At 39.2% G+C, this 23,334-nt stretch overlaps 2 protein-coding genes across 2 annotated transcripts; both read left to right on the top strand.

Moving 5' to 3' along the window:
- The first annotated feature begins 6,058 nt into the window (after positions 1-6,058).
- LOC134221841 (uncharacterized) lies at positions 6,059-8,711 on the top strand. Its single transcript, XM_062701015.1, is given in 4 exon segments — positions 6,059-6,607; positions 6,761-7,957; positions 8,018-8,257; positions 8,260-8,711. Coding segments are annotated over 4 exon segments (1,947 nt in total). The 5' UTR covers positions 6,059-6,252; the 3' UTR covers positions 8,415-8,711.
- A 2,990-nt stretch (positions 8,712-11,701) lies between these two features.
- Positions 11,702-13,151, top strand: LOC134225850 (histone H3.3A-like). Its single transcript, XM_062706261.1, has one exon. The coding sequence runs from the start codon at positions 11,750-11,752 to the stop codon at positions 12,158-12,160; it is 411 nt and encodes a 136-aa protein (XP_062562245.1). The 5' UTR covers positions 11,702-11,749; the 3' UTR covers positions 12,161-13,151.
- The last annotated feature ends 10,183 nt before the right edge of the window (positions 13,152-23,334 follow it).

Genomic DNA, 23,334 nt, shown 5'->3' on the forward strand with positions numbered 1-23,334 from the left:
AAATTTTCACCTTGTTTATTTTGAGCTGAGATTTTGAGTCGTATGGTATTTACTATGTCGTAAAAAGTTTATAATTTATTGTGCAAAGCATTTTCATTTATTCTATTGTTTCAGATGGAAAAATCAAATGTCCAAATTATAATTCCATGCAAAAACGCCGCCAAATTATTCAGCTGGAGCCTAGGCTGAGAGGATTTTGGAGAACATCGTTATTGCAAGTCATGTTTTTACTTCTAGAATTCAATTTTTATGCAAAAAGGATATGATGTTTTCGCGTTGAAAACGAAGGTCTGGCTGTGTGTTAATAAATCTCATTCCTATGGGGAAAATTAAAATACTTCTGCCCCTTCTTCTTCCCATACTTCTTCCCAGCATCTTTTTTTGAAAGAAACAAAAAAGTTTCATTTTAGCCTTTTTTTTATGAAACTTGTAGACAAAAGCTCTTTTTGTAGTAACACAAGTACTAGTGCACCATATGAACCTGGCAATAAACACACGTTCTTCGCACTGATACAATTTCTCATTACACCCATTAGTCATCGTTGATGTAGGAACAAATTTTTGGAGAAGGCGAGATGGACCGTGATCGGTCTTAGCCGTCAAATAGACAACACAAAAAAAATTGTTGGAGGAGACTTTGAAGCAGTCAGGATCTAATAAACGATCACCTGTTGCGTTTTTGTTGAAGAATCCTTACAAATAATTATTCCGCATCAAGCGGACAGAAGGTTCGATTCTGGTGATTTAACTTAGACGATGTTTGAAAGCAGGGACATAGCATTGAAAATAGCGTTTTATACACATAAGTTTAATTTTCTCCGTCTAATAAATAAATTCTTGCAAACATCTACTATCAACCTCATCAAGCCCTAAACAATTGTGATGCTCTTCGAATTTCTTATCTGATTGAGGATTTAAAGACGCTCTCTCACGAAATCAAACACAATGATTGTCCTATTTCCGCATGGCATCACTGCATAGTGAGTATTACAGATGACTGATATGGAAAACAAAAAAAAAATCTAGTTTAGTAACATTTTTTCCGTAATTTTAACCTTCTGTCCTTTCATGCGTGGTCACCGATATGCTACAGCATGGCTTAAGGGAACAATTCAAAATTGGAGAAATAACCAACCAATAGTGCACCTTCGGTGGATCCAGTGGTTGGCTTAAAACTGTATGTAAAACTGGAAAATATTTTTAGTAAAACGTATCCAGTGTCAACGTTGGTGTCAACTATCTGAAATAATAAAAATATATTAGAAATATGAAGTATTACTATATAGAGTTATTTGAATTCGATTTCAAACCAAAACAACAAATTGTTTGACATGAAAAACATTCGTCAGGATTCCAAGGCAACTAGGATTCCGCTATAAAATCTGTACACAGCACGTGTCAAAATCAATTGCCATAGTTGATCTGTGGCTATAATAAAAAGCTGGATATGGGATTCTTAGCAGCATCCGCTCGAGATTCTAAAAAGCATCCACCCAATATTCTGAGCAAAATTCTTTCGAGATTCTAAACAGAATCCGTTTGTAAGTCTGAACAGAACCCGTTTGGAAATCAAAACAGCATCCGTTTGAGATTCTGAAAAGAATCCGTTCGGGACTCTGTACAGAATCCGTTCGAAATTTTAAACAGAATCTGTTTTGAGTTCTAAAGAGGTTCCACTTCGAAAACTACTCATCGTTCGAGTATGCTCGAGAAGGTACAAGAATAACGAGATGTTTTAGCCTTATGGAAACTCGATAGCACACTGGAAAACGACTCAAGTCGAATAAAAAAACACTCGTCACCTTTATAGCTTTAGAATGTTGTTCGAATGTAATTTCTTGCTGAAAGTTTTTAATTCTAATTGTTATTATTTCCTATTGACAAATTGTAGTTGTTGTATCTTGAAGGAAATAATCATTAGTATACCTACTTTTATAATTTCTAGACAATATGCAATCTCTAATTATCCCAAAAACCGCGTAAATACGACTTCAACTAAAATCGTTTTTTACAGTTTTCACGAATTTCTTGACGATTTCGATAGGCCGTGGGAAAAATCTGCGTTAAAACTTGTATATTCCAAAATCTATGTAATAATAGTTGAGTTAAATTAAAAAAAAACTCACAAGAGATGACCCAAGTGCATTTAACTAAAACACATGGAAACAATAAAGTAATTTATTAACGAATCCTTTTATAACTTTAAATTATTTAGCTTAAAATTGATCAGTAGCATGAACTCAAATAAACTTAAAACTTATTAACTGCCAATTCATGCCCTGAAGGATACCTTTCCAACAGGCAACATGCTACACGCAAATGAAATTATCTCTTATTCTCTCTGTCTACTCACATTCGCCATGCGCTGAAGGTTGTCTCTCCAGCGAGCGGCATACTAAACACGGAGGCTATCTCTTATTTTCTCTGATTACATTTCGTTTGACAGAACAGAACATACTCGATTGAGCTAGTACAGCACCATTCGAAATCTTGTAGGGAGGGAGTACTAGTAATGTTCCCTTTAACGACTAAAATTTACACGGTTAGAAAAAAGTACCTAATATTAGGTACTTTTCACTCAAATCGGGGGTTCAGTGTGGGAACCCAAAATTAAGTAAGTTTTTCTTGAAATTTAGTAAATTTCACTTAATATTAAGTAAAATAAACTTAATTTTAAATAGAAGCTATCCAAAAGTTAGGTAAATTTCACTCAACTTTTGTAAACATGAGATTACTCAACGTTGGGTTCCCACACTTTAATGCCCTTGTTGAGTGGTTTTACTCTTCAGTTTATGACAACAAAAGGAAGTGGGAGGGAGATGCAGGAGAAAAAAAGTACCTAAAATTAGGTACTTTTTTCTAACCGTGTACTTAAGTCGCTCCGCTAGAGCGGAGACGGAAATTTACTTCAATCGCTTCGCTAGAGTCAGACTCATGACATATTGCCATTCTGTAGCACCAGATGACAAGTAACAGTTATCAGCAATGCGTTTCGTACATAAAACATGCTAAAACATTCATTTTTACCACTAAAATAAGTATTTTAAAATAATGTAGCCAGATTGTCTATTATGGCCACCCCGGGACCATAATACGCAACATAGAGTTTGTTTACATACGTATTATGGCCCCCCCCCCCATTTGATTTACATGTTCCATTTCCACATGTTCCTGTTGCCTATTATGGACCCCCCCTTGTGTGCTAGTGATGGACCTTCTAACGTATTTACTTTTAAAAATAAGTTAACATTACTTAATTTTAGTATCCCAAACCAAAACAATTGCATGGAATAACTAACCTGATATGTGAAGCAACTTTATCCAATGGAAATTTGCAGAAAATCGTTGATTACAGCGTTAACTTTTGGTTTTTGTTTAGGGGGTCCATTATACACACGGGGTCCATTACTAGCACTCACTCCCTAGTCCCTCCCTGTGACAAGCAACAGGTATCAGCATCGTTTTTCGTAAATAAAACCAGAAAAAAACATTCATTTTTAATAATAAAGCAAGCATTTTAAAATGATGTAGCTAGCATGCCTATTATGGCCACCCCCGGGTCCATAATACGCAACATCGAGTTTGTTTATATACGTATTATGGTTATGGTCTATATACGTATTATTATATTCCCACGTGTTCCTTGTGCCTATTATGAACACCATCCCCCCCCCCTTGAGTGCTAGTAATGGACCCTTTAGCATATTTACAATTATAAATTAATTAATATAACTAAATTCCTGCTTCTATAATTTGGGGTTTTGTTCAGGAGTGTGGGATTTGATTCCCGCCCCGGTAAGGAGGAAAATTTTCGTGATCGAAAATTCTCCACTGGTCCACTGGTTGTTATGTGTCCTTGTCCGTTGTCTCATGCTAGATGTTAAGTGTTCAGTCCGTACGTCCCTTGGTCGAAGGCAGTGTTCCTGTCTTTTTTTTAGATATCGCAGTTCGGAGAGAAGTGTAGTCAGGGACAGAAAAAGTCATTTCAACTACACTCAAATAGCTGACATCCAACACACAATCAAGTTGCTAGTCCTTCCCGAATTTGAATGTGCGAATGAATAGGACGGCATGTGCATGCACAGCAGCAAGCGACGACTCTCGGTGTCAGCGTTGTATTGTGCGGTGTCAAAATGAATCTTCAGCTTGGCACATTGATTTTCAATTTGAAATCTCAAAATATGAATATCATTTCATACTGCGGTGCATGGATTCAACATTTTGAAGTCAGATTCCTAAAATATATGCATCTGTTTAGTATATAAAGTAAAATAATCATCATTTATCGGTGCAAATCAAGCGCAATTCAAAATATTCATTACAGCCCCGGTAGATATTCATTTTTTACGCTCGATTATCAATCGGCTATTGAGGATCGGGCGGTAAATTTGGTATGGAAGATTGACAGCATGCTGCGAGATGTTCGTGCCTGCATTGCCGAGCGTCTGATCAAAACAAACACGAATCAATGACGAAGCTGCCTACTGAGCATCGATGCAACTGATAGTAAAACGAAGATTTCCGTCCTTGAGTGTAGTATCCTGCAATGTGCTTTAGCTACTAAATCAATCTTAGTTGCCAAGCTGATCCAAGCAATCTAAACTCGATATTTTCAATAAACACGTGTTACGGAAAAACGAATAAAATTCTCCTGTTGGGTAAAGTGCCCCATCACATTTTCTCAGTTATTAACCCAATCTTTGTCACAAAATCGAATACGTCTGAAGCCAACAAACATTTGTGAGTCCCCACATGGAAAAACTTTCTTTGATCATCATTTCTTGGTGGCGGATATTACCCAGCGTCGTTCATTTTAGATGGGCATACAATATTTTAGAATAAAATAGTTATCTTGTATTATCATTGTTTTTTTCATGAAAATTCGTCAGATATTCCGATTGGATTATTGATAAACACTTCGAAAAAACAATTTTTGGATTAAATCACAATGAAACTAGGTTAGTTGCTTAGGAGCCGCATATTTCCCTTACCATTATTCAAATATGCGTAAGATGAAAACCAACCATCTTCACTTTAAGTGGTGTATGATGCTATACAACAGTTTAATAACAATAAATAAGCTGTACATTTTTGAGAAGATCAGAGTGTGACATGCTTGCATTCGGTCGCACATTTTCTAATTTCGGCTGATTTCAGCCGAATGTTTCTGCGTGATTCTAAAAGAATATTGTAGTGTCGATATTGTATAGGTAATGTGTGTCGCATGTGAAGCATGTGGAGCTCGAGCCGAGACAATCATTGTTCAGCCCTAACCGAGTATTTTTTCTCAATTAATAGGTTGTACTAAGTGTGAGTAACATTACAATGAAATATTGCAGACAAATTTCCATATATCGGAAAATTAGTCTTCTCGCAATTTGAATCAAAACGGATGAGCAAACCGGCTTTGTCAAAGATCACTCATCAGCGGCACAGATCTTTATTCTATGTCAAATACTTCTTTTAAACGCCGTGAATATCAGGTTCAAAAGCATAGAGCTTTGAAAAACAATATCAGCTATTCCGGGAAAATTTCCGTTGCGTTGCGTGGTAACGGAGTATTTCGTAGATTGCATACTGATAGCTGTCATGTATATTCTTTAACTTTCTTACCCCAATTGCTTATGGATTACTATTTGGGATATAATAGCAACCCAATTGGAGGTCCAAAATGATGAAGTATGAAAGCTACCATTACCGGCCACGCCCATCTTCTCCGTTACTAGAGAAAGGAAGGAAATGATGATATGAAATCTACAGTCCCTCCACAATCATGGGTCACACACAAATAATAGTCACTTCTCTGTTTAACAGCTTATTCGTGTACAATCACAATAGAATCAACAAAGATTTTTCTCTTATTTAGTTTATATATTTGTTTCCTAGTGATAAGCAGTTCATGCACATGCTTGAGCATCGAAATAAGTGCTATAAACTGATTTTCGTTTGAGTGCATCGCCTTCTGTCAAACTAGCGTTCAAATTGACAACATTCAGAAAAAAATAAACAAAGTTTTTAAGCTCTAAAAGTGCTACTTTTATGATTTTTCGAGTGAAAAATGGTTCCCGTTTCAAAAAAAAGGTAATATCCGTTTAATATAATGTTCAAAGTACGATGCATCACTAAATTTTAGTGAACTACGTGCAAAATAAAAGTGATCCATTATTGTGCTAACAATTGCTCGTTTTCACAATATTGTGGGTCACCTTGTCGTGTTAAATACAGAGCTAGTTTTCTTCATCCGGTAATTAAATGATTCTGCATTGCAGCATCAACAAACAAAAATCCTCCGCTCGGAAGCAGTATTCTCCGGAGGATTTGGAACGTGCTATTGAAGAGGCGCAAAAAACCGGGAAAATGCGAAGATCAGCCGAAAAGTTTCGAGTCCCATTTTCAACTGTTCAACGATACATACAATCTCCTCCCAAAAACATAAAACCCGGTCCTGTTACAGTTTTGTCGGCGTCAGAAGAAGGACGAATCAAAACATGGGTCCTCTACATGTCTAGAGCTGGTTTTCCAATGAGTGAAACTGATCTTTATCATGCTGTCATGGACTATGCGGAAAAAATCCGGAAGAAGCGAGACATTCCCAAAACGTTTCCATGTAAGTTTGCGTTAATTATTAAATGTTTCCCTATACAGACAAGTCTCTTACAACAATTTCAGTATCACCGTATTGTATAAGATTCGACTGTACATGCAATAAATAATTATATATATTGATTTTGTGAAACCTAATCTTCTGTAATTTTAACAGGCAGAAACTGGACTCAACGATTCTTGGAAAGACATCCGGAGCTGAAGAAAAAGCGCACTACGAGGCTCTCAAAAACTGCGGCGATTGTCACGGAAGCACAAATTCGTCGCTGGTTTACAGAGGTCGAAGAAACTCTCCAAGAGAAAGGCATTGACCTGTCTATATTCAATGAACCAGAGAGGGTTTACAATTTTGACGAGTCAGGGTTCAAGCTTGCGCCGAAGGAGTTCAAGGCTATTTGCGGACAGAATGTCGAAAACGTGTACTATATGCACAGTAATTCTGACAAAGATAGCTACACAGCTCTTTTTGGATGTAACGCTGCGGGTGAGCTTACACCGCCGATGGTATTGTACCCTGGGAAAAGAATGACACGTGAAATTGCTGAAAGTACTCCAGAGGGATGGTCTGTAGGCGTATCCGATGAAGGTTGGCAGACGTCTAAGACGTTTTACGAATATATGACGAATGATTTCTACAAGTGGCTTTTGAATAAGGGCGTGCAATTCCCAATTATTGTATTTGTGGATGGACATAAAAGTCACATAAGTATTGAACTGACTGAGTTCTGCACGACTCATCAAATTGAACTCATCGCACTTTATCCTAACTCCACACGGATTTTGCAGCCTTTGGACCGCCAGTTTTTTGGGCCATTCAAACAAATCTGGAGCAAAGTCTTGAGACAACATCTCTTGGCACAAAGTAATGCAAAGGTTACTAAGTTGAATTTCTGCTCTCTGCTACAGACATCGCTTAATAACTTCACGAACACTGAAATATGCCTGAAAAATGCTTTCAAATTGTGTGGCCTCTCTCCTTGGGACGTAAATGAACTGGATTTTAGTCGGTTACCAACGAATGCGAACCGAGCATGTATGGACAATGAAGATAGTTCTAGCACCGTGAATGGAACAGGAAACAATGAGCCTGAACAGAATGAGTTTCTTATTCAATTGTACCACATTGAAAAGGGACTCAGTGAAGATCAGCTGACACGATTTGCATTGAACTGGAAAAAGGATTTTTATTACGGCTCGTTGGATGAACTGGCGCTCTTCAACTACTGGAAGTCTATTAAAGACAAATCACAAGGTCTAATGTTCACAGAGCCACTCCAGCAATTTCAAAGTATAATTGTAACAATTAACGATCATGATGAGTCTGTTCCTTCGTTAAAACAATGTGCCGACCAAAGTAAGTAATAACGTATTCTATAGATACCATCGTAACATCACACTAATTTTTATTTTTTAGTCGATCCACCGATCGGTCCTGAAGTGGCCGGGAACGCCAATGAGAATGCAGGAGAGGATGCAGGAGACGACCCGTTCGATGACGTTTTCATTTGGCCGAAGGTGAAGGATAAAAGTAAAGATGTGAAACCAAGACGACAAGAGTGCGTACCGTCAGTTGCAACCAGTAATAGATGGCGAAAATGGTATGATCAGAAAGAAGAAGGACGAAAACAAGAGGAAGAAACAAAAATAGCAAGTGCTGAAAACGGAAACTAACTCGAATCCAAAAAGAGGAAGAAGCAATTGAAAAGAAAAAGAAAAGAGAGGAGAAAAAGCGATATAAAGAATTATTGCAGCTGGATAAAGAAAACAAACAACCAAGGAAGAAAGTGAGGGCGAAATCTAAAATGGTATAACAGGAGCCGAGCGGGCATCTTGTTTTCATGATTGTTGTAACGAGAAATATTCATTAATTCATGTTTCATTTTTGCTTTTTGTTGAAGCTATGTTGATTTGTTGATTTTTTTTTAAATGGTACTAATAAATGATTCATCAATAAAGTGCGCCATACTTTGCCTTCATTTTTATGGAAAGAGATAAGTGGTCTACTTTAAAACTTAAAATATTCTATGAGCTTATTGTTATGTGATGCCGTTAAAAAATGATGCCAGAGGTTTTCGGGGGAGGGGTTATACAATTTTGAGACAGTACTTGTCTGGGGGATCGAAAAATCTTAAAAGGTAAAGGACGTCATATTTGGATCGCCCCCTAAGTTGATTCCGGCTGATTGAAATGGACTTCTTTTTTGCCTTTCTCGTATACATACTTTTAGATGGTCCGGAGACCCATAGTATTGTTAATCTTGTTTTCTCCACACAATTTGAAATTCTGCCTCTGTTACTTAATTCCCTCTTACTAGATTTCCCATATCAAGTTATAGAGCATCTAATGAAATCAAAATTATTATGTTCAAACTACACCAATCCTACTATATCTACATATAGCGTTGAATAAAATAAAAAAATAAAATATAAGTTGAATAAAATAGTTCAAAAAAATAATAAAATAGTATATAAAAAAAGATTAAAGTGGATAACATCAATTTGAAAAAAAAGTATAATAATTGATTATTAAAATCAAGCAATCGAAACCTGCGATATGTACTATTTCGTCGATATTATTTTTTTTAGTGACCCATAATTTGTGTTAAATTGACCAACAATTGTTACGTTGGAAATTTTGACCCATATTTGTGTATCAAGTCGATGACAAACTTTTTCAATAATTTCGACATTTCATTGTTAAGAAATCATCTGGTCTCTATGTGATACAAAAGATAAGACCTTCGGCAGGCATAAGATACCAAAACATAATTGGAAAGTGGCGCTTTTTCTTGGTTATGAATAATTATATTATAGAACAAAGGCTTAAGTGACCCATAATAGTGGGGGGACTGTACTTAACGAGAGGCCAGCGACTCACCGACGCCCTCATAGATGTCAAGGAGTTGGATGGTTGGTAGGGAATATGGTTTAGGAATATCATTATAAGCAAATGATATAAGTTTGTACAGACGTTGGGAGTGACAATGCTAAGAAATTTACGTCACTCCGTTCTCCATGTTGTTGCTTCTTCTTCAGGTGGGACAAGGTATTAGACTTGCCCTGGCTAATTAGCCTAGGTTTAAGCGCCAATACTCGCTCTCTGAAACGAGAAAGAAAAAAAAAATTGCCCCACCCACCTCCCAATACATGTCAATAGTCACTTCCCTTATTGGTTACAGAAGAAATTTCGGCAAAGATAAAAATCATAATTTTTGTCAACAAAAAATACAGATACGAATTTTAACATGATTTTTTAGCTAATGAATATGCATGAGTACTCTATGAGATGGACAAACACATGCTTCCCATAAACAAAATTGCCAAATAATGTAGAAATTGTCTTATATGTAACTTGTAGCTGCTATAAAAACCCTAATTTTAGTAACAAATTGATTGCTATGGAAAAGTATCTCATTCTTTCGGATCGTACATTTAAGGAAGAAAGAAAATTGGCAAACAGCCACTGAGAATATTAGGGCTATCGCTGAGAGTTGCACTAATACTTTTGCAGAGGATAAAAGAGCCAAACGACATACAATCGGTGGTGATTAGATCGGAAAGCTTTTTCCTTCGTTAAAAATTTTTTGCATCTTAAAGACTATAGAACTGATTTTTTTAATCGCTGACAAGAACTAAGCCAAAATTAGCATGGGCCTTTCCCCCAGAACGTAGATAAAGTTTCAAATATGATATAACACATAAGTGTAAGAACAATATGAATCAGATTGTGGACATTTCATGTAATACTTCCCACTAATCGAAAATACATCAGAAGGGTAAAATATTGAATGTATACCCGTGTAGAGACGAAAATCAAACTAATAACATAAAAATAATAAACTTTGCTGTGACATCAGGTTTTGCTACTTTTATGCTATTCATGAATAACATAAAATAACAAACACACTTTCTTATTTTATCAAAATCCGTTATTCATGTGTTGTTGTAAGGAGAGCAGCACAACAAATGAAAAACAAACTTTGCTATCACAACAAATTTGTTATTCAATCATCATTTGAGTTTTCAACATATCAATAATAACTGATTTTGGTATTTTCTTTTTTGCAAATATTTTGCTATTAGTTTGATACTATAATGCCAAAATGAGTCATTTATGAGTTATTCGCTCGAACAATCTCTGTCATTATTTTTTCTATTTTAGCAACTATATCAAACAACCTAATATCAAATTTTGCTATTCAGTTATGCATATAATAAAAGTAACAATTGTTATTGTTTTGCTGTCCTCTTCTACCCGGGTAGAATTTCTTGAAAACTATTTTCAAACACTGTGTTATAAAAGTTGTTAAAGCATCTTGTTATTTTTAATAATTAATTTTTCAAATGCCGAACTCAATATTTAGACATAAAAAAAATAGAGATTAACTAGTTGGGTGAACTACAATCTATTTGTGGTGCAAACTATTAACAAATCTACGCATATCCTTTCAATACAGAACGCTCATGCAAGCTTGTTCTTTCTCTGTATCGAAAGCGATAAAATCAGAGTCAAGTCATTTAGTCAATAATCCCAACTAAATATTAGCCTAAAGGCACTATTATATGTTACAATGATTTAATAATTATAAAGATGCACATAATAACACAAAAAAGAGATAAAATTGGAACCTCTCACCGAATGTATCCGAAACCTGGATGAATGGGTTGCAACCAGCGTAGGCAGCGTAGGCGTATCACTGCACTTAATATTTAAAATCACACTTAATATTAAAAAAAAGTAGTTTATACAATTGTCCACCAGCCAAATAACAAAAACGGGTGAAAAAACTTCAGCTATTCCGGGAAAATTTCCAAACTGAAAATAAATTTTTAAACTATCAAAAAATTAAAACAAGTTAAGTTTCTACTTTTACAACGAATTATTTGTAAATAATTTCAAAATATTATCATTCAACAGGTAATGACTTAGTTTACCATTAACCCATCCTAGTTGTCGGCATTGTTACACGCCCATTTTGATTCACAAGTTAGGTACATTATGCTGACTGTAATTGTCTACCCGTTCAATCATATGGTTGTACCTCTTGATTATAAAACACAATTCAGGCAAGCCAATTCTATCATTCAGTGTACAACATTCGAAGTGTTATAATCGAGGCATTCACACATTTCTAGAAATAAAAACCATGGCTCGTACGAAGCAAACCGCACGCAAATCCACCGGCGGAAAGGCACCCCGCAAACAGCTGGCTACAAAGGCTGCCCGTAAAAGTGCACCATCGACCGGCGGCGTCAAGAAACCCCACCGTTATCGGCCCGGAACGGTGGCCCTGCGTGAAATCCGCCGCTATCAGAAATCGACCGAGATGCTGATCCGGAAGCTTCCCTTCCAGCGGTTGGTCCGCGAGATCGCTCAAGATTTCAAAACGGATCTCCGGTTTCAGAGTGCCGCCATCGGCGCCCTGCAGGAAGCAAGCGAAGCCTACTTGGTGGGCTTGTTCGAGGATACGAATCTTTGTGCGATCCATGCCAAGCGGGTCACCATCATGCCGAAGGACATGCAGCTGGCTCGGCGTATCCGCGGTGAAAGGGCGTAAGGCGTTGAGATTGAAGTGGCGAAACCAAACGGCCCTTTTCAGGGCCACCCAATGCTTTTTGAAAAGAGTTGATTCAGATGTTACAAATTTGAGATTGGAATCCACACAATTGGGTTCTGATTTTTGGTGCAATGGGGCAGTCAAGGAAGCAGTTATACGATAGTCCGTGATACCTTTGATACGGTCGATGAATTCGGCAACATTTTTGGAAGTCTCCTTATTGGTTTCAGGATATAGTGACTAAACCTTGCCTGAATAAGTAAATTATTTAAATGAAAATTCACTTCGCTTGTACCCAGAAATAAGCAACCTACATTGAACTCGTGTCTAAACAGAGTTAACCCTAAATTTAATTCAATCTGGGTAGTGCAACTTCCAAATTACGAATTTTCTCGTGATTGAACGATTTGAAATAATATTAGTTGCGAGCAAAACATCCAATTCAGCATTCATCCAAAAATGGCGTAAAAAGTGCCAAAAGTGTGCAAAATATGACAACAAAGTTGGGCAACAGAGTGCCTTCAATGGAACGGAATGTTCCCAAAGGCTTGAACATTTCGTTCCACAATTTGCTCATTCAATTAGCACAGCAATGAATGACCCGCTCATCACAAACTTCTTCAAACCGAACCGATTCGTCGCCTAACATTCAACAGTCGTTTGTTCAGCAAATTAACACACCCATTTCAACTGATCAAATCACCAAAGTCAACTGATGAAATTCGAATTTTCGACATTCTAAGCACACAATTTCGGCGATACAGTCGTGGTTCGCTGGTTGGGATGTTAACACATGAGCCGTTTTTTTGTGTGGGATTTCCCTTGTTGAGCTATGACCCAGCCAATTATCGACATGAGAAATGCCATCAAGAGTGCCCAATAACATGTAATGCAAACTCGCAACCTGAGCAGAGTATAAAAACTACTCTTAAATAGTCTTTACCGGAATACAAAATTAACAACACTCTATTTAAAATAAATTTCCAAAGTTTTTTTTTTAACTCCACAAAATATTTGACATTTAGCTCACTGCTTGACAGTTCAACCCATAGCAAAATCCGAATAGAGATGTATAAAGTGAATTTATGAAAATTTTGATAAATTGATACTTTGAATAAAAAAATATGGAACTTAGGATCCTGTTTCCAAAAATATGTTTCCTTTACTACAATTTAATTTGAGGAAAATCTAATTTTTCTTTTGCTACGATTATATGCGTTAATTTTAAAAAAAGCTGTATTTAAAAATTGATCATCAGTGATGCCCAGGCTCCCAATGGCTGTAGATCTGCGATGTAAGCAGAATAGCATTCAGTATTTGGGTCGAAGTGGTGGTCCAACTAGCAAATTACGACTGTGCTGTCCTCACCGTCCATCAACCAATAGTTGCCACCAGCAGAGGTGAACTTCTGTTGATTCTATTCGATTCCAAAATTCATGAATCATGTGTTGCAAAGCATTTCTGTAAACACTGACTCTCACTCGTGTACCGCCGCGTCGCGTCGTAACCATCATCAGCAAAAGTAGGTACCGACCGGCGATAGTGCGAGCGGATCCGGTCGGTCGGCCATCGTCAAGTTCGAGCGAGAATGCGCAAAGCGGCGAGACACGAAACGGCCGATGATGATCGGTGCCTTATTTGCCTTTATATTTAACATTGATTTATTTACTTTAACCATCGACTAATTTGTTTGTTTTATTTTTACGAACGTTGTCGCTCCCGCTGCGCCGGCCGCGTTCATTCTTCAATTTCGAACCGTCGTCGCGCCGTATTTTCCACGGTGAATATGGCGTTGTGCAGCGAGCGTGAACTGAACTTGTTCCTCGCATGTTTACTCAACAGAGCGATGTTGATTTTTCCCTCGCTGGGATCTTCCTGTCTCCCCTGGGTGGACGTGGAGCACTAATTCATACGGGATTCGATACATACGTAGGGTAGATGCTTTCTTAGCCCTCCTGTCTTTGATTTCATATTCGTGAATGAAAAAAAGGCATCACAATTAGCCTTGAACTAGTCGTACCGTTCCACATACTTACTCAAATATTTTAATCGCATAATAGTCATAATATCTTAATCAAGCAGTGTTTGCTTTCAAAATGATAAGAGCCATAATCTACTCACAATTTTTGCTAGTCACAAAAACAAATTGTGGTGAAATAAAAGTGTATTCTCGTTCGTTTATTACATATTCTGTAAATTTTCTGAATATCTATCTGCATAATTTAAAAGTTTTCTAATAGTCTTAACATGTGTTCCTAAAGATTCTTTGTCACAATTGACCATATAGCTACACATTTTTAACAAGTGTGATTCTTCTCATGATAGGATTCAAATCGTAATGAGTTTTGATCTATCTAAGTCCTACGATGGTCCAATCTAATTTGAGGGTTTTGAAATTTTAAGATAGAACGAGATGAATGGAAATAACGAGAGGGCTATTCGAAGACTATTTTTACGAAGGGAGTAATTTGCTATTAGAATGCAACGTCAGCATTGATCTTTGATAACCGATGGATCTTCCCTACAACTATCTACAGTTGTGCCGTTGTTTGTGCAATTTGTTTGAAGTAGAAAGGGAAAAACACCACGCTGCCAAAGTATGTAGCTGAAATGTGGTGCCGAATGCGCTCGGCCATCGGTTGAAAGAAGTGTTAACTTTTTGGACGTTGACTCATTCACACCCAAGTGTTGCTGGATCAAGTGAGATCTGTATGTTTTTCGATATTTGCTGCTAGATACTGACTCATTTTGAATAATGTTTAACGGATTACAATTTATAAAACTTTTCCATAGTTGTAGAAAAAACATTGCATTTCGCATTACGCGTAGAGGAAAATCAATTGTAATCGTATTGTAATTGCATTGTTACAATAAAAGATTTTTTTTAAAACGAAAAAACACTTTTTTGCTAAATAGCTTGGCTGTGCATATCCACAGCACATGTTTTGATACGGACAAATTTATATGAAATTTGTGAAAAAGAATCCACGTGTCTTACTTACTTACTTACTTATGGATCCTGTACACCTCCGGTTTTGCAAAGGGCTGACTTGAAAGATCTCCATCCTGAGCGTTGCCCGGCTATCGCTTTAACCTGTTGCCAGGTTAGATTTCGGTCGACTTCTTTTATTTCGCTTCGCCGCCATGAGCCTCTGGGTCTGCCTCTGCTGCGATGTCCCGCTGGGTTCCAGTCTAATGCTTGTTTACAGATTTCGTTTCCGCCCCTACGTAGAGTGTGGCCGACCCAGCCCCACTTCCGATCCCGAATTTCTGTTGCTATCGGCCTCTGGTGGCAACGACGATGGAGCTCGTTGTTTGAGATCCAGTTGTGAGGCCACCAGGCCCGAATTATATACCGCAGGCATCTGTTGATGAACATCTGCAGCCGTTGAGTGTTCTCCACTAATACACTATGTTTCGCTAGCGTATTACAGCACAGATTTCACGTTAGAGTTGAAAATTCGTATTTTGGTGCGTTCACTTATCTGCCTGTTTTCCAGATATTTGTTAAACTCGCAAAGGCAGCCCTTGCTTTCTTGATCCGTGCACCTATGTCGATCTTGTTACCGCCGTCTGACGCCATCACGGTCAATCGAATCTACCAGAATCTCATCAATTACGATGAGGAACAGTAACGGTGATAGAATACATCCTTGCATCACACCAGCTACGACCCGGATAGGGTCGGACAGGACCCCATTGTGCAGCACTCTACAGGAAAAGGCCTCGTACTGTGCTACGATGAGGCCGATGATTTTATCAGGAACCCCCTTGCGTTTCAGGGCACCCCACATATTCTCGTGATTGAGACGGTCGAAAGCTTTTTCGTTGTCAATGAATACCAAGTAAAGGGACTCTTGGAATTCGTTGACCTGCTCCAGAATGATGCGGAGCCTCGAGCATTATCCATGTTTCATATCCGTAGAGGACTACCGGTCTTATCAGCGTCTTGTACATGACACATTTGGTGCGGTGGCGAATCTTTTTTGACCGCAGTTTCTTCTGGAGCCCGTAGTAGGCCCGACTTCCACAGATGATGCGCCTTCGTATTTCACGACTAACATCGTTAAAGCTATGTCCATTTAGAATCCGGAATAATAAAATCATCTGTATCTCGGTAACGGATTGACGTACAAATAAGGTTAATACATTAAAACAAGGGTAATTCACTATACTTTAAGGAAAAATAATTGATACAAACAATTTCTTCTTGTTTCTAGTGAAAATTTGCACCTTCTTCTTTATTCCTCTCATCAAAAGTTGCACACCTCCGGAGTCAACTTCCTTGGCACATTTGTTCCACATTTTGGTCATCTGAGTCGCGTCCCGAGCTGTTTTTCCACTTTTCTTAAGCTTCCGCTTCATTACTGCCCAGATGTCTCGATGGGCCGGAGCTGTGGGCAGTTGCGTGGATTTATGTTTTTATCGATGAAATCTTCGTTATTATCGCGGTACCACTGGATGACTTCCCGGCCGTAGTGGCAACTCGCCAAATCTGGCCAAAACTTTACGGGACCTTTATGGGCTTTATGGAAGGTCGACCGCGGTTTTTTTAGACATTCCTCCTAGTACAGCTTCGAGTCCATCGTCTTATTCGTCACAAACACTTAGGTCTTTGCCCCACAGTTGCATATCCCTTGCCAAAATCATCCGTTTTCTTTTGCAAGTTTGTCCAAAAAGCAAACTTAAATTTCGCAGGAACTACTCCTCGTGGTGTTGCCATGTAGAATTTTTGGCTAGGAAGCTGTCCGAAATCCATTTTGTCGTAGGTTCCATCGTCGATGACAGGATTATCAAAGTGGGTGTGCATACTTTTTTCTCTTCTTTTGGCTTCCATCTGGAATAATTTTTGACACGCTGCACGAAACTTCGTGAAATTTATACCACAGCAAGTGGGCGCCTAGGTAGACAAACCGCTGTAAAAGAATTCTTGCAGCGGTCACTTTCCGTGCCGCTGCAATACAATAAATGATTCCGGATTTGCAAATGTTCGGCCGACAATGTCCATATCATCCGCGAGACAAATAAATTGACTGGATCTGATTTTCAAGTACCCTGGCTGTTACACCCGGCTCCGCATGACACCTTCTAGCGCAATGTTGAACAACAGGCACGAAAGTCGGCGCGATTCGAACGAACTGGAGTGTTCGCCCGAAATCTTCACACAGTTTTGCACACCATCCACCGTTGCTTTGATCAGTCTGGTAAGCTTCCGCCTTCCATATTCAATGAATAGCAAATAAAGGGGCAGTTCCAACTTGTTGGCCTGCTCCAAAATTATGCGGAGCGGGGCAAAATATTGCATAACAGTTGTTACAACATTCGCACAGACAGCATGGGGTCAGCCCTGAACTCTTCCGCCGTCACCCGATCGACCTTGAGGGACCCTTTAGATTTCATGCTTCAGATGGCTGCTTTTTGAAGAACACTGGCTGAGACTTTAAGAAGCTGTACGAAGTGTACTGACCAACGTTTCAGCTGTCAGTGAGCAATAGAGGCAATAATCTCCAGTTGCTGCAGCCATCCTTTCTTCATCGGTCAGGAATCCACCAAAACCCGCCTATCCTGTCTGCAGCAGCGTTCGACTACCATTTACAGAGATTCATACCATTGACGAGACTCGTCATTTACTCCTCTGATTCTTCCCGTTCTTTAGCCTTTGCTTCTCTATGCTCGCTCCTCAATCTTCCATCGTGTTATATCTGTAATCCATACTTTTTGCTGAGTGTGCAGCTCACCCAAGCATTCCTCGTCGCCCACTTCTCTCTGTCACCTTCCAGAACATTCACTACCCGAGTTCCAAGTTATTCAACGAACGATCTCTTCACGGCTGGATCTTCTAGTCGCTGTATGTTGATTCGACGCCCGAGCCTCTTCTCCCGCCGCTGAATCGGAGAAATGCGTTATCGGATCTCGAGAATTAGAAGATGACAGTCAATCGCGATGTCAGCGCTGCGTTTATTACGGACTCACGAGGGCATCGTCTCCATTTTCGGCTGATCCATTTCCAGAGGAGCTAAATACTAGTTTTGCAAACTAAAAGCGGTTCTAGAGAAGGAAGTCTAACGCCGGTGGCTGCATACGGGAGAAGCGGGCGCGGGTGGATTCCCCGGCCAACGATGGGAGGAGAGCCGCATCAACCGGTGATAATCGCCTCCTCTACGATATTTTAAGACGCCTGATTGGAGCAAGAGCAAATTCGTGGGTGCCAGAGAAAGAGGCGACATGTCAGTCACTCCCGATATAACTGATCAGCTGAAACGTTGGCTCTTAGAATCACTTAGAACAACTTCTTGAAGTTTTGTTGACTTATCCTAATTCGAATATAGGGAAAGGTTGACAATTTTACACATGATACCATCCCGGATGATCATGTGAAAACCAACCATACTGTCATGCTTTGCATCATCCAGAACCAGGTCCATAAATTTCAAGATTCCCTCTATCTGGTGCTGATTGACCAAGGAAAAGCCTTCAATCGTCCGAATCATGAAAACTTTGAGGCGTTCGTAGAAGCAAGGGAGGTTTAAACTAAATTCATAGTTCTGCACAATGGAATCGCTAGAGTGAGGCAAGATGGATGTATTATATCTCTGTTACTGTTGTCCATCGTAATCGACGAAATCATGGACCGCTCAATCAACCCACCACCATAGAGCAATCGAACGACCTAGACCCAGATGATGATGATACTGCTTTACCAACGCAACAGCGTTCTACCATCTAGAGTGAACTGAATGACCTGGTCGTATGCTCCCACTCATCAACGTCAACAATATTAAATTGTTGGATGTTAACAATTTCAACTCTACGGTTACCGGACAAACAAAGCAGAAGATCGAAAACCAAAACCAGTCAACATCGGACGGCTGCGGGCCAAGATCTTCATAGAACATGGATATCCAATCGGTTCAGGCAACGCCTCAAACCTCGAGTACTCAACTCTAACGAGAAAACTGTGATGAAATACGCCAGTGAGACCTAGTGCGTATTAGCAGATTTCTCATAGATTTGTATTCATCAATCGATGTGTTTTCGTTTCCTTGTTATTATTTTTATTCCCCCCTCCCCCTCGTACCTTCCAAGAGCTGTCGGACATAAAATAAATTTAATATTTGTATCGGCCTAACTTCAAATCCAAATATCCTAAAACTTTGATGGAATGTTGACATTTTCATCAGTACAAATCATTAAGCACATTTATGGCTTTGTGCTATGAAAAAAAGAAAGCATTTGGTCATTGTTATGAAAGTTATTCAAATTTTGCGTGGCCAATAAAATTTTTTTTTAGGAAGGTCAAAACATACTAACTGCCCTACAGAATAAATAAGGTTGTCAATCCAAAAAATAACTCACCACATAAAGGTCATTTGTCTAGAGGATCTATACTAAAAAATACGCTAGAACAAAACTACTTTAGTTCTCGATAAAACAGGGGGTGATCAAGTCTCCACGGGGATTAAGTCTACCCACTTTCCCCTACACTGCAATCGAAGGTTTTCCATAATCGTTGTGTCAAATTAAGAATTAAAAGAAAACCATGCAATGAATTTTTACGCCGGGGAAAAGTTACGCCACATAGTAAGACAGACAGGTTATATGGAACCTTCTCGATTTTTGTGTCTGAAAAATTGCTTTGCGCTGATGTTTAAGGTCATCAGCACAAAGCAATTTTAAAGAGTGATCGAGTCAATACTAGACTGTCTGGCTCTGGCTGTCTGGTTTGTAACTGATAATGGGGTCAATGTAAACATTAAAAAAAATACAAAGTAATCTCCTTTTGCCGGTGCTTATCTTCAGTTTAACACGATTCCACTCTAAGCGAAAAAGATTTGAAACGGGTGACGTCAATCGAGATGTTGTTGGAGTAATGTGATCTAAACCATTAGGTCATAGACTCACTACAAATCGAAACGCACCAGAAACTAGTTTCTAACTAGGTGCTATTTATTTGTAAGACAAAATTAGAATGGATGTTCATATGGTCGGGGTTCAGACAAACCGCACCAAGCGTTTTTTTGACTGACTTGTGATATTTCGTTGGTTGGTTCGGTCGATCAGCCTAGACAAAATATCTGCGCAACCGAACTCGTTCGTGGATACGTGTTGTATCTCGAAGTCGTAGTTCAGCATGGTGAGTGCCTCCTTTTCAGGTTGTCCATAGTTCCGATCCGCCGGTGCGAACATTCTTGAAGCATGCTGACGCGTCTGCTGCTACAATGATCGGTAACTTGGTAACTCGGTAACCGCACTCAGGTACGATCGTAGTACGGAAACATTGGTTGTGGCCGGAATCTCTGCGAGGCCTCCACCTTCTCAGGATTTGGACGGATGCCTTATTTGTCCACGATATTCCCCAAATAGGCGAGCTGTGTTTGGAATAGATGGCACTTCTAGGCACTTCTCAGCTTTGACGTGGAACCCGTACTTCTTCAGCCGCTGGAATAGTAGGCTGAGAGATGCCATATGCGACTTCATTTTTTCATGAGAACATGATGACATCGTCGATGAAAGAGCGGATGCCTGGTATGTCCGCAATCATTCCATACACTAAACGTTGGAACGCCCCGGAGCTGACTCCAGTCGAGCAAGGGGGTTGAAGTCAAGACCACGATGGGTATTGAAGGTGAGCAGCTCTTGGTACTATCATCTACTTCAAGTGGCAGATACGCATAGAAGAGATCAACGATGCTGAAAATGGTGCTGCCATTAAGTTGAGCGCGGGCATCCACCAACCGGATGGTGTTGAAAAGAACCGATCGCTTCGATTTTGGGTTCAGAAAAAGGTTTACTTTTGTTTTCTTGTAGTGTCCTAAGGTATTGCTGAAAACTTCCGCGTGCTTCCCTCAGAACTCTTGAATTTGTTGGTCGACAGATCTTGCCTTCACTTGATTGCAGACCGAATCAATGGGAACTGACCATAACTTGAACAGTTCGATCTAGTCGATGCCTAGGAGGTTGAGGTTGGCAACCGTTGTGACGAAACACCTTCCTTTTTTCATGTTGCCGTTGATGCTGACGTTGCAATGAAACTCACCAAACAAATGGAGCGGCTTTCCTGGCGTGTTTATGGCTTGAATTGTTGACTTTTCGATAGCAGGCTTACCCAGGGAGCTCCTAATTCGATCTGCTCGTCTCTCGTCTCCACCCGAGCAGGAGAAATTAACTCAATAATACCTCATTCTGTTATTGATATCATACTCTGTTATGAACTAGCCTTGCATAAGAGGTAAAATACCAAAAAAAAAACATTACCAATAATTAATATGCACAATACTTCAGGCATGACATACTCGTTATCACAATACCAAACGCATCACAAATTATTATCCGTTTGGCATTGCAATACCAAAGTATGTTATGCCTAAAGTATTTTGCATATTAATTTTTGGTATTTTACCTCTTATGCAAGGCTATTGCATAACAGAGTATGGTATCGAGGTAGTCGCTCCTGCTCGGGAAGAGTCAAAAGAGACAAAAGAGTCAATAGAGTCAAAATAGGTCGAAAGAGTCATAGAAGTCAAATAAATCAAAAGAGTCAAAAGGGTTAAAACAAAGTTGAAGAGCCAAAAGAGTAAAAGAGATTCATAAGAGTCAACATATTCAAACGATTTAAAAGAGTCAACAGAGTCAATAGGTCAAATAAGTCAAATAAATCAAAAGAACCAAAAGATTTGTAAGAGTAAAAAGAGCTTGAGCTTGATTGACTGCCCGTAGTTGCTATTCCATTATGACCAGATCAGCTGTTCTTGCACAGAGAACCAACAGATGTTTTCTTGGGACTATCACTCATCTTCAATGTACAATGTACAATGATCTCATTTGTTAGGTCATACTGGCGCCTGCCACGTCAGAATGCAAGTCAATGTAGGGAAGAGGGAGGAAATGATGATGTAATCACTCGCCCACTACACGCCGAATATACCTCTGCACTTGCCACGAGTTCATACGGAATTTATTGGAATTTTTGGGTTAGATTTGAGAGGCAGAGGTTCGCCTTGGTTGACGAACTGCCAATGTTATGGATGAAAGCAACTGATGGAATTTCTAATTGGATGTAGAAATTGAGCTTTTTAGTTCATTTCCAATTCTAGCAGTTATTGCTAGAATAATCAAGTTGAAGATATATGATAGAAATGGAAACGGTATGGAAGTCAATTTCCAGTTCTAGCGATTGCTAGAACATGAGAAATATAGAAAAAGATACAAAGTAGGAGAATGGAACGGACCTGGGATTGAACCCACGACCTCCTGCGTATGAGGCGGAAGCAGAAGCCATATGACTACCAAGCTCGTCCTACCATAAGATTTGTAAGAGTCAAAATAGTAAAAAAATCAAAAGAGTCAATAGAGTAAAAAGAGTTGAACAGTCAAAAGATTCACCAAAAAACAAACTGAAAGAGTCACAGCATGTTCTGTAGGTCGGTGCAATCTGCCATACTTTTTATGATGTAATACATTTTCGAATCGTCTGCGTAGAAGAGGCGGCAGTCTGATGATAACAGCAGAAAAACCGCACCAGACGGTTCACCAGGTACGATCTGAACACACAGCCGTTGATGAGACGCCGAGTATCGTCAATTTAGCAAGCAACCAGACCCAGATGACCATGCCAGCCGGCAAACCCGATTCCGCGAAGTTAGGCATAAGTACGTTAGGCATAATGGACGTTAATCATAACGGACGTTAGGCATAAAGGACGCTTGGGATAATTCTGCCTTCTTTATGTCATAGGGTGTTCTTTGGGTCATTTTATTGCTAACGTCCAGTATGCCTAATGTCCGTTATGCCTAACGTACTTATGCCTAACGGGGTATACCTGGCAAACCACAATTTGTTTGTTGAAAGATGGAGTAAATTTGAATGAGTAAATCTCCTATTATCATGGTCAATCTGGTCTCTAAGTCCCACCCTCAGTAGCGAACAGGCCTTCTCTGGTATTGTCCAAGGCTCCCAACTTCTAGCGCCCCCCTCAAAGATCGGACAACGGGGAGAGTAATTACCATGTGCCGTAGCCATCAACTATAAGTCCACTAGATCAGCAGAGAGCATCAGCCTTTTAATTAACTGGTCTACTCTTTAATAAAGGAAAAAAAAAAAAAAACAAAAAAACTGGTCTACTCACCACACTCCATCCTACTTACATACTAGAATCGGTCAATCATATCGTTAGT

Source organism: Armigeres subalbatus, chromosome 3, assembly GCF_024139115.2.
Source record: "Armigeres subalbatus isolate Guangzhou_Male chromosome 3, GZ_Asu_2, whole genome shotgun sequence".
Taxonomy (NCBI): Eukaryota; Metazoa; Arthropoda; class Insecta; order Diptera; family Culicidae; genus Armigeres; species Armigeres subalbatus.

Excerpts from the sequence above, each read along its gene's own strand:
- LOC134225850 (XM_062706261.1), top strand. The coding sequence starts at position 11,750 with ATGGCTCGTACGAAGCAAACCGCACGCAAATCCACCGGCGGAAAGGCA.